The sequence below is a fragment of the Myxine glutinosa genome, chromosome 13, assembly GCF_964187855.1.
Source record: "Myxine glutinosa chromosome 13, kmMyxGlut1.1, whole genome shotgun sequence".
In the NCBI taxonomy this organism is placed as follows: Eukaryota; Metazoa; Chordata; class Myxini; order Myxiniformes; family Myxinidae; genus Myxine; species Myxine glutinosa.
The window spans coordinates 22279177-22292544 of NC_136273.1; the positions used below are offsets into that span (position 1 = coordinate 22279177).

The following is a 13368-nucleotide window of genomic DNA, read 5'->3' on the forward strand; positions in this document are numbered from 1 at the left end:
ATAACCAAACCACCAAACATAACTAAACCACCAAACATAACCAAACATAACTAAACCACCAAACATAACCAAACCACCAAACATAACCAAACCACCAACCATAACTAAACCACCAAACATAACTAAACCACCAAACATAACTAAACCACCAAACATAACCAAACATAACTAAACCACCAAACATAACTAAACATAACTAAACCAGCAAACATACCCAAACCACCAAACATAACTAAACCACCAAACATAACAAAACCACCAAACATAACCAAACATAACTAAACCAGCAAACATAACTAAACCACAAAACATAACTAAACCACCAAACATAACCAAACATAACTAAACCACCAAACATAACCAAACATAACTAAACCAGCAAACATAACCAAACCACCAAAACATAATTAAACCACCAAACATAACAAAACCACCAAACATAACCAAACATAACTAAACCAGCAAACATAACCAAACATAACTAAACCAGCAAACATAACCAAACATAACTAAACCAGCAAACATAACCAAACCACCAAAACATAACTAAACCACCAAACATAACTAAACCAGCAAACATAACTAAACCACAAAACATAACTAAACCACCAAACATAACCAAACATAACTAAACCACCAAACATAACCAAACCACCAAACATAACCAAACCACCAAACATAACCAAACCACCAAACATAACTAAACCACCAAACATAACCAAACATAACTAAACCACCAAACATAACCAAACCACCAAACATAACCAAACCACCAACCATAACTAAACCACCAAACATAACTAAACCACCAAACATAACCAAACCACCAAACATAACTAAACCACCAAACATAACTAAACCACCAAACATAACAAAACCACCAAACATAACTAAACCACCAAACATAACAAAACCACCAAACATAACCAAACATAACGAAACCACCAAACATAACTAAACCACCAAACATAACAAATACACCAAACATAACCAAACATAACTAAACCACCAAACATAACTAAACCACCAAACATAACTAAACCACCAAACATAACCAAACATACCTAAACCACCAAACATAACTAAATCACAAAACATAACTAAACCACCAAACATAACCAAACCACCAAACATAACAAAACCACCAAACATAACCAAACATAACGAAACCACCAAACATAACTAAACCACCAAACATAACAAAACCACCAAACATAACCAAACATAACTAAACCACCAAACATAACTAAACCACCAAACATAACTAAACCACCAAACATAACCAAACATAACTAAACCACCAAACATAACTAAACCACAAAACATAACTAAACCACCAAACATAACCAAACCACCAAACATAACCAAACCACCAAACATAACCAAACCACCAAACATAACCAAACATAACTAAACCACGAAACATAACTAAACCACAAAACATAACCAAATCACAAAACATAACCCAACATGACCAAACATCCAAATATGACCAAACTACCTAACATAATCAAACAACAAAGCATAACCTTTGCCAAGAGACTGCACACTGTAAAGATTCTGCTACATTGATGATGATGATGATGATGATGACGATGATGATGATGATGATGATGATGATAGTCTAATCAATTTTCAACAGAAAATGAGGAACAAAGGAAGGGAATGTGAGGGTTGAGTGTGGGTGGTTGGGGAAGTGGTGTAGTGGGTGGTTATTGTTTGAATTGCTAAAAGGTACATGTTGGCTTAATCAGTACAGTTCCGCTAAGTTTCATCATCACCATACCTGCCTCCCATCTACTCACTCACTCCCTAATTACTATTAGCACTTCTGTTGTGCTGGTGCTGTGAAGCATTTTCATAAGGAAAGCCACCCAAGGTAAAGATATGGATTTGTTGTAATCACAAATGGAGCACTGACAATTGGTGGAGTCAGAGGGGGAATGGAATGGTCTCCGGCAACATAAAATGTTTGATTAGTATAATACAAAGAAAACAAGCATTCTGAGTATTGTGCTGCAATACATGTCCCCCCCCCCCCCCCCCCCTACCGTCAGTCTGTCGTCCGGAAAACTGTTGGGGAAATTACCAAAGTTCAAAGTGCCATAACTTTGTCAAAAATGATCGAAACGTCGAAGTTCGAACTCGATCTGTAACTTATCATGAGGAAACCATGTACCAAGTTTGAAATCATTAGCATTAAGAGTTTAGAAAAAAAAGGTCCTGAAAACTGTTCTTTGTGTGACGGACTGACAGACTGACAGACTGACAGCAAACCTATAGTCCCCTCCGGTGTACACCGGTAGGGGACTAACAAGCATTCTAAGTATTGCGCTGCAATACATGTCCCCTACCGGCAGTCTGTCGTCCGGAAAACTGTTGGGGAAATTCCCAAAGTTCAAAGTGCCATAACTTTGTCAAAAATGATCGAAACGTCGTGAAGTTCGAACTTGATCTGTAACTTATGAGGAAACCATGTACCAAGTTTGAAATCATTAGCATTGAGAGTTTAGAAAAAAAAAGTCCGGAAAACTGTTCTTTTCGTGACGGACTGACTGACGGACTGACGGACTGATGGACTGATGAACTGACGGACGGACTGACTGACTGACGGACTGACTGTCGGACTGTCGGACTGACTGACGGACTGACGGACTGATGGACTGACGGACTGACTGACTGACTGACTGACAGACGGAGTGCAAACCTATAGTCCCCTCCGGTGTACACCGGTAGGGGACTAATAACAGAGACTCCGACTAGAGACATGAGATATTTCACTCAGAGTCATTAGGAGTTCTCATTAGGAATTGAGAACTTCTGTAAAACTGCACAACTGGATGGTCAAAACGCTCAGTGCAGCAGGTAGAGTGGTGAGTAGATCACCCCCAAGAAAGTACCCATCATGGTCATTGTTTCAAATACCCTCTTTTAATCCAAATACTCCTGCCTGGCTTCTCGTGCCAACCATGCTTGAAACAAATGGTCGAGTTTGTTCAAGGCGAGTGTCCGGCTCCTTCAAAACAGATTGCTCCGCGACTTCGGATAGGTGAACCTCCATAATCGTGTTGAAGGCTACCGGTCTAACTCGAAGAGAAGGAAGACTTGCAATCAAAACTACCAGTGGTAAGTTGGTTCTTTTTTAAAACTAGGTGACCCAGTGTAATACCACCACTCATTGTATAGTTTTGACATTTGCAGTCTTCTGGAGTATGGTGGAGGACCTCATCTTTGTTGTAGAGGTACGGGACTAAAACTAAAAAGTTCTCCTAAAGAAGATCATGTGTCAAGAAGGTCATGTGTCAAGGTCAAGGTCGGTATTTGCCTAATATCGGTCTATTACCATGCCGCATGGACTAAACGTGGTAGAATATCAAATAAAACATCTAAGCAGGGGTTTTCGAGGGTGACGTGTATGTTATTGAGGTCATTTTGACGATTTAAGGTCAAGGTCACATGTCAAGGTCAAGGTTGGTAATTTACCTAATATTGGACTATTATCATACCACACCGACTAAAAGTGGTAGAATCACAAATAAAACATCTAAGTATGGGTTTTCAAGGGTGACGACTCCGTTCTCTGTGTCATTTTGGTGATTTGAGGTCAAGGTCACGTGTCAAGGTCAAGGTTGGTATTTACCTCATCACAAATCACAATCACAAATAAATTTCCCAGTCATGAAACAAATGTCATTGTCGTATTGTCGTGTGACTACCCTCTGGTGAACACCGCAGGGTGACACAGATGACCAAACGAGCTTTAACTCCGAGGCGTTCAATTCAATGGCGGACCGTCGTTGACGTGGAACTTATGTGGGTATGCATTTGTGCTTACCTCGGCGTGCGATCCATACAAAAGATCAAAAGCAATATTATTGGTCAAGAATACAGTTACTGGAGGAGGTCCCAAATAACCCAATTTTCCAAAATGATGTGTTTGTGTGTGGGTTCAGAGAGTTGCTAGTTGGGGGAGTAAGGGGAAACCATAAACACCATGATTAAAGGTGGTGTCATGACTCATGAAAACTTTCTTGATCAGACGCTTTGTTCCGATGAAGGCCTCTGTCAGTGCATCGTTCATTGAGACGGGAGATAAATTGGAATGTGGGTTAATGCTTGTGAAAGTCACATTATGAAAGCTTATAAAAGAGCAGCCACGCCTCGAGCTCGTCGCGGAGCCACATTGATCCTCGTTTGAAATTGTTTTCACCGATTTGTCGCCATGAACGCGTTCGGGGGGGAATGTATTTGCCTCGCAGCTCTGGCTAGCCCTTCGGATTATGCAGAAACGAATGGAAAGGTCCCATTGATCGCAACTTCCTGCGATAGGTGAAACAGCGCAGGTGTTACAGAACGTGCGATATAACGCCTCCTCATTATGCCTATCGCTTGGGATGAAAATTATCCCATTAAATAACGCACGGATGGGACGCGTGCGTGGAGTCATGGACCATGATCTAATGACGAATGTTTGCATTCCCGCAAGGGATCAAATCAAAACTAGACCGGCACTCTGTAGAGCGCACACCTCCGCCAAGCGGACAGTTTACGTTTTGTATCCACTGATAGGCCGGATCTGGATTCGGACCTGAACCAAAATCTAATCAGCTTGTTCTTATCGATAACCAACTCATCCACCAAGTTTTGGCATGTCGTCCACAACTTTTTGAAATATCATGTTATATATCATTTTTGGACCTTTCTTCCAATGGTGAAGAATTACTTTAAAAATTAAATAATTCTCGTATTCGGATCCGTAGTCAGATCTTCACTACAATTGAATCGATTTGTCCTTGTCACACACCCAACCTGTCCAGCACGTTTTGTTCAAATATGTCCATAACTTTTTGAGATATCCTGCTATATATCATTATTAGCACGATCGCTCAATGGTGAAGAATCACTTTTAAAAAATCAAATAATTCTCATATCCTAATCCATATTCAGATCTTCACCAAAATCGAATCGATTCTTCCTTGTCACACACACAACCTGCCTGTCCACCAAGTTTCGTCCAAATTCATCCATAACTTTTTGAAATATCCTGCTATGTATCGTTTTTGGACCTCTCTCCCAATGGTGAAGAATCACTTAAAAAATTAAATAATTCTCGTATTCGGATCCGTATCCGAATCTTCACCAAAATCTAATAACTTCGTCCTCATCACATATCCAACCTCTCCACCAAAATACGTCCGAATTCGTCCACAACTTTTTGACATATCTTGTTCACAAACGAACAAACAACCAGACAGGGGTGAAAACATATTCTCCCTCCACCAATATTCTCCCTCCGCCTTCGGTGGCGAGGGGTAAAAATACAAAATGATCTGCATTTTAAAGTGAATGACATTTGGCCATCACAGGCTATTCCATGTGCACTGGCAAGTAATAAAAGCTGATGGGCGTTTGTGCGGCGAGTGTTCTTGTGTAGCAAACTCTTATGACTCATTAAAGAAATCCCTAGTGTTGGGCTAGCGGCTAGGGTGCTGGCTTAGGATCCTACGATCCTGGGTTCGAATCCTGGTCGATTGCTGAATTAACGCCAGGGGGGTTGACTCAGCCTGTCATCTCGAATCCTGGTCGATTGCTGAATTAACGCCAGGGGGGTTGACTCAGCCTGTCATCCCTTCCGAGGTCGGCTAATTGAGTACCAGTTCACTGGTATATTCCCTGTTTGTCGTTAAAGGCGGCAAAAAGGGTTGGCGTCAGGAAGGGCATCTGGCCGTAAAACATTGCTTCAATAAAGGGGACCGAAAAACAACAACAACCACGGTTCCCGAAAAAGGCCAACCCCCGCTTTGCGGGGAAAAATGGCCTCTAAAGGTGGTTATTTTATATATAAAGAAAGTTGTTGGAATCATCCATAACGTAAGGAATAGCAGGTAAAGCGTAATCATCAATAATTTCGCAATCAGTAAGCACAATTAGTAAAGCATCAGAAAGTGTAATCATGTAGTTTCTACATGGCCGACTTGTAATATCCTCTCTGGCGACCATTGGTGGTGCTACACGTTACAGATCGTGGTTCAGTTGAGGACAAACACCATGTTTTTCAGTTTTATAATATAAAGTTGATGAACCTGCTCATGTTCCAATAGTAGGTAATTAATGGACATACTCACGTTCCATAGTACAACGTTAATATATGTACTTACATTCCAATAGTACATAATTAATAGACATACTCACGTTCTACTAGTATGTAATTAATAGATGTACTCACATTCATATGAAACGCAATTAATAGAAGTACTTACATTCCAATGGTATGCAATTAATAGACGTACTTGCATTCCAATAGTACATAATTAATAGACATACTCACGTTCCACTAGTATGTAATTAATAGATGTACTTACGTTCATATGATACGCAATTAATAGAAGTACAGTACTTGCATTCCAATCTACTATCTACTATATAAGAGAGCCAGCCGTTGGTCTGTCGCCATTTTTCTTAGAGATGGCTTGATCTTCGTCAAACTTTCAGAGGTTCATCAGTAAGTGCCTGGGAGTGTTTTAGGCAAAAAAAAAATCCAAAAAACAATTTGTTTTTTGGGATTTTTTTTAAACAATCGCTCTGTAGTGCCAAAGCCTTTTTGATTAAGGTGGTATTGGGAGTTACATGAATATGAATGAATGCATGATGAACCGGAAAGGATGAGGTGTGACCGGTAGTGACGTGTACGAGCTGGGTGAGGGGTGGAGAAGGAGACGCCATTAAAAGGTTGAGCTGAATAACCTGCATGTGGGCTGTCATTGTTATACAACAACTAATGACAGTTATATACAAGTACACATTCGCATAAATAAATACAAAACAATCACCAGACATTTGAACACAAATAATCAAACAATACCAGAAGCGGTCGAAGTTGGTGGTACGGCTTTTTATTCTTTCTGAACGTCATCATACTTAACGCAGAAACGTGATCAACGGCACATTCAGCAGCATATATTCAACGAAAAGGTAAAATGATGATTTGACATTTGTGATGGATTCTGATTTGATGTAATTATTGCTTTTCCATTATATTTCTCCTCATTTCAAATATGTTAATGTTTCTTATTCGTTTGAGCAACGCCGGGTACTCCAGCTCTAAACACTTATGTAATTTACTCGGGGTACAAATACAAATACAACTTTGTCTGTGGTGGTTACATAGGCTATGTGGCCGCGGCCTCATGTTGGGTGTGTGGGGAACCGGGAGAGGAGCGTAAATTCTCTATGTAAATGTGTACCGTGTAGCGCCACCTGGTGATTGTGGCAGAGGGTATTACAATTTCCCTTTTTACCTGGGCAACACTGAGGTTATGAGGCACTCTTTGCACGGGTATATTTTTCCTCCTTCCTTTCTACCCCGCCCCCAAATTGGAGGGGCCTGTAAAAGCCACCCCCCTCGCCCCCAAAGATGTATATGTAGTATATCTTTCCTGTCCCTCTCCCCTCACCTCCCCATCCCATGCCCCTTCCACTACCCCCATGCCCCTTCCACTACCCCCACTCCCTTCCTCATCCCTCCCTCCCCTGCCTCTCCCCTCCTGCTAGTAGTACATAATTAATAGACATACGTTCAAATGATACGTAATTAATAGACGTACTCATGTTCCAATAGTACGTAATTAATAGACATACTCACATTCAAATAATCCGTAATTAATAGATGGACTTACATTCCAAGATTTGATGTACAGTTATGTTCAATATGCGTTCTGTCCTACTCAGTCTCTGTCCTGTCTGTCTGTTCTGTGTGTTTGACTCTCAGTCTACAAACGTCAGTTTATGATCATTTAACGGACGTGGCTGCTAAAGCTCTTCGGATTCTGAGGTCGAGTCCCGGTCGCGTCGTTGAAGCAACACCAGGTGTGTTGACTCAGCCTCCTTCCGAGGTCAGCAAATAAGTACCAGCTTACTGTTAGTATCAGGGGCACTGCATCAGCGGCACAGCTGCGCTACCAGCAATGATGCAACCAGCAACGACAGGCTGCATATTGGAGTGGAGGATGTCAGTGATCCATGAGAGGAGGTGACCGTGGAGGACACGAGGAGGTGGGTGCTCTTCTTGCCTAATACTAATAACAGTCTATTAATGAATTGTGATCATTTGGAAGAAAGACATAGATCATTCTATGGCAGGTAATCAACAACAACAACAACATGCATTTTAAAGGCCATTTTCCCTGCTAGAGCGGGGGTTAGCCTTGCGGTCCCCATGACAATCTTCTCCATTTTGCCCTATTTTCTGCATCTCTCCTTGTTAACCCCCTTGCCCGCATTTCTTCTTCCACCATCTTTAGCCAAGTTTTTCTCGGTCTTCCCCGTCTTCTACTTCCTTCTACATTCATTTCCATCACTCTTCTCAACCAGTCACTTTCATCCTTCCTCAACACATGACCAAACCATCTCAACCTGTTCCTCTTCACAGCATCAATCACAGGCTCGATTCCCATCATCTTTCGCAATTCATCATTTGTCTTCCTCTCTCTCAACGATACTCCGCACATCCGTCGAACCATTCGCATTTCCACCCTTTCCAACCTTCGTTGCTGCTCTACGTTCATTACCCATGTCTCGCTCCCATAAATCATAACACTTCTCACACATGCAGCATACACCTTTCCCTTCAGCTTCAACGACACTCCCCTCATCATCAGCACGCCACTCAATTCCCGAAACTTCTTCCATGCACATCTCACTCGAGCAACCGTTGCCGAGTCTGATCCACCTTCTCCATTCAGCATGTCTCCGAGGTAGCAAAATGTTTTCACACCTTCCAGCTTCACGCCGTCTCCAAGATCCAACTCAACATTTCCTCCATCTGCAGCTCCCTCTGTGCACACCTTACATTTGAATGTAGCTGCCACACTGGTTAATGACCCTCTCAGACCACTACATTTTTGATGAACCCACTCAGCGCACATTTTACACTGAATGGAGTTCACTCCGACACCCTTCCTACACACAGCACAGGGCCACTTCCCAGTTCTTTCCACCTCACTAGAGTCCCTGTATATAGAGAGTTGTGTCAACTCAAATTTGGACGCCATTTTGTGTCTAAGTGTGTCGGATTAGATATACATGTACATTCGCGATATGGGGTGATATATTCTAAACCTGCTAAAAAAAAAATTTACTACACATATTTAGTCTTATTATTACATACAGGTGATATTTGTTTTGTCAAAAACTCAGCTATTGCCGTGAAAAAGAGCTGTGTGGTGATATTAAAAGTGGTATGGCAATGCATATTACAAGCCAACACTGCATATAAGAGCTAACATTATAAGTAAGACAAACCAATGCTGTCGTTCTCTGAATTTTAATAACTTTTAGAAAGGAGTGTGGGCATATCCAATATTTTTTAAAGGGTGCCGAGAGCAATTCCGGTGTAGGACTTCCAGCCGACATATAGTCTAACACACTTAAAACAAATTCTGTACGTGGTATTGCCATATTTCTATAGTGTACAACTTTAGTTTTATCGACATTTATATTCAATTTCCATTGTAATGATTTAACAAGCTGCAAGTCAGCTTCTGTCTCTGACATAAGGAAAACGTCATCGGCATCTAGTAAGATTGAAACGTTCATTTATTACTACACCCTTGCCCAGAACTCTGATGGATATTGCCTGATCGATTAATATGTTTCATAGCTGGCGACTTAATTAACACTTAATTTTCGACTGCACCAAGCCGTAATTAAACAGAGAAAAAACTTTTAAAAATACCTGCAGTGTGCACGGTTCGTCTAGTCGAACAGATATGGAAAAGCACAGATCGAGTCCCGGTCGGTCGCGTCAGTAAGCCGACCGGGCTTACTGACGCTATCTGTCGTGATCCAGGGTACACACTGGGAATGAGCTGTCATGTACTAGTTATGGTCGTATTCACCATAACTTGTTTAATTTCACCAGGAACACGATGAGGCCAACACAGTAAACATTCAGTACAAAACTTGGTTCATACATTCAGTACAGAACATGATTCATACATTCAGACCGTAAGAAAACTCTGCCCGTAATACAACACTCTGACCAGACCAACACTTCATCCCACTACGTTCACTCCTCACAAGTGAAACTCATCACTACTCCGTTCACTCCTCACAAGTGAGACTCATCACTACTCCGTTCACTCCTCACAAGTGAGACTCATCACTACTCCGTTCACTCCTCACAAGTGAGACTCATCACTACTCTGTTCACTCCTCACAAGTGAGACACCATCACTACTCCGTTCACTCCTCACAAGTGACTCATCACTGCTCTGTTCATTCCTCACAAGTGAGACTCATCACTACTCCGTTCACTCCTCACAAGTGAAACTCATCACTACTCCGACAAGTGAAGACTTGAATATGACTACAGACGGAGAGACTGCTCACGATTCGGCGAGAAGAGACCTCATCTGTCTTCTGCGATGAGTGCAAGAGACCTCACGACAGCCACGTGGATGAGAAGAGACCCCGTACGAAGAGAAGAGACCCCTGGAGTTCACATGACCATTTCACTTCTTTCACACCACACACACAGCCTGCTTTCCTCGACAACACGTGTAGAAAAGACAGTATTTCCTATCTCTTGCACCTATATTGCAGCCTCAACCAATTACAGGTTGCCACTCTGGTCACATGACCAACATCACACAACTTGAGCTCAATGTCCTCTGTCAACTCACAAGCGCTCTCTGCGCCGGACTGCACACGACACCATTTCACCCACTCGAATGCCCAACACAAGGAAGCTCACACAGGCGACAAACCAGTCTATTTCCCACTATATAACAAATATACATAGAGAATAAGAGCGGACTTAAATTCCAGCCTTGTTTGACTCAACATCTATCGGAAACCAGTCTGTTAAAAAACCATTAATTCTTACACAGCATTTTACATTATCATACACAGAAATGAGAAATTTCATAATATTGCCATGTCGGCCAAGATTTGAAGTTTGTTCCACAACATGTCCATGGGCTGGAAAGGCACATGACTCATTCTTCGTTGTAGAGTCCGGTTAGCAGGCAAAGGATAGTGCTGCTTTATCAGCATGTTGTACCCAGATGCACCACAGGAGAATCGCAACTGAAGGGCCTTCTTGATTGTCACGGAGCTCCATTCCTTCCCTCGCATTGATCTTCTAGAGAGTGCCTCCAGTTGATCCCGTGCGAATAATTTTGATATTCGAGCTTCCTGTTTCAACTTTGCTTTGCATATTGATCTTGCTGTTCTTTTTGTCTTCCTCAATTGATCGTTCAGTTTTTTATTTTTCTCCTCCAATCTCAGCAGCCGTTCTTCAATAGAATCACTAGTATCTTGGCCCTCTTGTGTATCAGTGTCCATAGGTTCACTCTCAGCTACAAAAGAGCACATATACAATTAATGGCCAACTGGAAAATTGGTATGTACAATTGCTCAGTATTCTGTAGATAAATGTTGTAATCGGGAAAGATAATTTTATACTTAACGTTAAATATAACACAATTTTTTTACAATTTAATTTTGCAAAATATTTAGAATAATGTAAAAATAAAATGGCAACAGGAAGATAGTCATCATAATCTGAACGTACAATTATAGTTCAAAGAGCTATACAAATATAGACAAGCACATGCCTGTCATTTTGTAATCGTTTAAAATATGTCATTGATTGAACATGTCCTGCCATGATTTTGTAATAAATAAAACAATTCTTACATTGAGATTCATTTGAGGAGTCAATACGTTCATGAGTGGAGTAGGTGTGGTCGGACAAGTTTGGTAGATGTAGTCTCTCAGTTCTGGACGGTCCACGCTTCTTGGGGGAGTTGCGCAGCTTCACGGGTTTCCGGTAGCTCAATATTGTTGGAACTGCAGAGCACTTCAACCTCTTTTTGTCATCAGCTCGCCCCCTCTCAAACTGATTCACATCGAAATGTTCCTGCAATCATACAATGAGTGTCCTTGATATATTTATTTATTGAAATTTTTATTCTAACACAACACAGTTTAATTTTAATGAGCTGTCATGTACTAGTACTTCCACAACAGAAAATCACATGGACAATCTTCCGGAAGATGGCCAGACAAATCGCTAGCTCTATCGACCACATGTATATTGATATCAAACAGGGATAACAGCTTTTGAAAGTTGAGCCAGTTTTAAATGTGGGTACACAAATACACCTGTTTTACTGCATTAATCACCTAGAAATATTGTATGTTTTGGGAACGATAGCTGTCACCAGGTTAAATATATAGGGATTGTCCAATGTGCAAAATCTTCCATCACTACAATTTGGCCATAAATCCCAGGGTGGGAAATATTTGAGCAAATATGCCACAAGACGCATGAGCACTGTACAAAGCAAACAATAACTCGTCAAATTTTGGACGTATGGATGGCTGCACAACCCGCAAAAAAATTGAGCATGTCCCCCCCTAAAATTGCTTTTATGATTGTCGATTAGGCTAAAGATTTTAAACCAAAAAAATAACTTGCCTCGGAATAAGTTTTGAATGGACGGACAGACAACTGAAAACAAAACGGACCATGGGTTTCCCACCCCTATAAAATCAAAATTAATTCCCTCTGAAAAAGTACAGTGACATTGCCCGCAGACTACCCAACCGCAGACCAGGCAATGTCACTGTACCGGGACATTTCATCAATCAATGACAATATGCGGTCCGCTAGGACTACCCGAAAAAAATTGAGCAGGGTTCTTCCCACGGAAATGCATTTTTGGTCAGCTCCTTGAAGATTATAAACAAACACAAATCACTTCCCTTTAAAAGGGTTTTCAACGGACAGACAACCAAAAAAAAACCGAGCAGATAGAATTGCTTTTGAACATCGATCATCAAGCGGCGTGGGCCTACCTGGCAGAGTCTCGAGGAGTCGATCGCTTTCCAGCTCTTTCGTCTGACTTTCGCTTCCCAAATTTGTCTTCTGACTTTATCACTTGGAAATCTATACATCTTATATTTCCCAGATTGGTTTGAACAACCAAAAGCAGAACAACCAGTCATTTTGTTTGGCAATAAACAACATTCCCGTACCAAGCTGACGTTCACGCACGGTGAAGTTAGACACAAAATGGCGCCACGAAATCACGTGACCAGAAATCTCGGGTCAGCGCATGGCGCAACTCTCTTTATACAGGGACTCTACACCTCACCACATGCTTTACCACTTGCCATCACCTTCGTCTTTCCGATATTCACCTTCAGACCTTTTGTCTCCATACATTCCTTCCACGTGTTCATCTTTTCCTTCAGTCCATCCATACTTTCCGCAATCAACACCAGATCATCTGCATACAACAACTCCCACGGTAAACCCTCCTTTACGTTCAGAGCCAGCACCTCCATCACAGCTACAAA

General features: G+C 41.5%; 1 protein-coding gene across 1 annotated transcript; it reads right to left on the reverse strand.

The window, feature by feature from the left end:
• Positions 1–10678: 10678 nt before the first annotated feature.
• On the reverse strand, positions 10679–13090 carry LOC137438436 (uncharacterized). Its single transcript, XM_078766991.1, has 4 exons — positions 12865–13090; positions 11701–11923; positions 10936–11360; positions 10679–10780 (listed from the first exon to the last, which is right to left on the reverse strand). The coding sequence occupies exons 1-4, from the start codon at positions 13012–13014 to the stop codon at positions 10679–10681; spliced, it is 900 nt and encodes a 299-aa protein (XP_078623117.1). The 5' UTR covers positions 13015–13090.
• Between the last annotated feature and the right edge of the window lie 278 nt (positions 13091–13368).

Coding starts and splice junctions, on each gene's coding strand:
- LOC137438436 (XM_078766991.1), bottom strand. CDS start 13,014: ATGACTGGTTGTTCTGCTTTTGGTTGTTCAAACCAATCTGGGAAATAT. Junction 11,924..12,864: donor ACTCCTCGAGACTCTGCCAG/GTAGGCCCACGC, acceptor GTATGATTGCAG/GAACATTTCGATGTGAATCA. Junction 11,361..11,700: donor CTCCTCAAATGAATCTCAAT/GTAAGAATTGTT, acceptor GCTCTTTTGTAG/CTGAGAGTGAACCTATGGAC.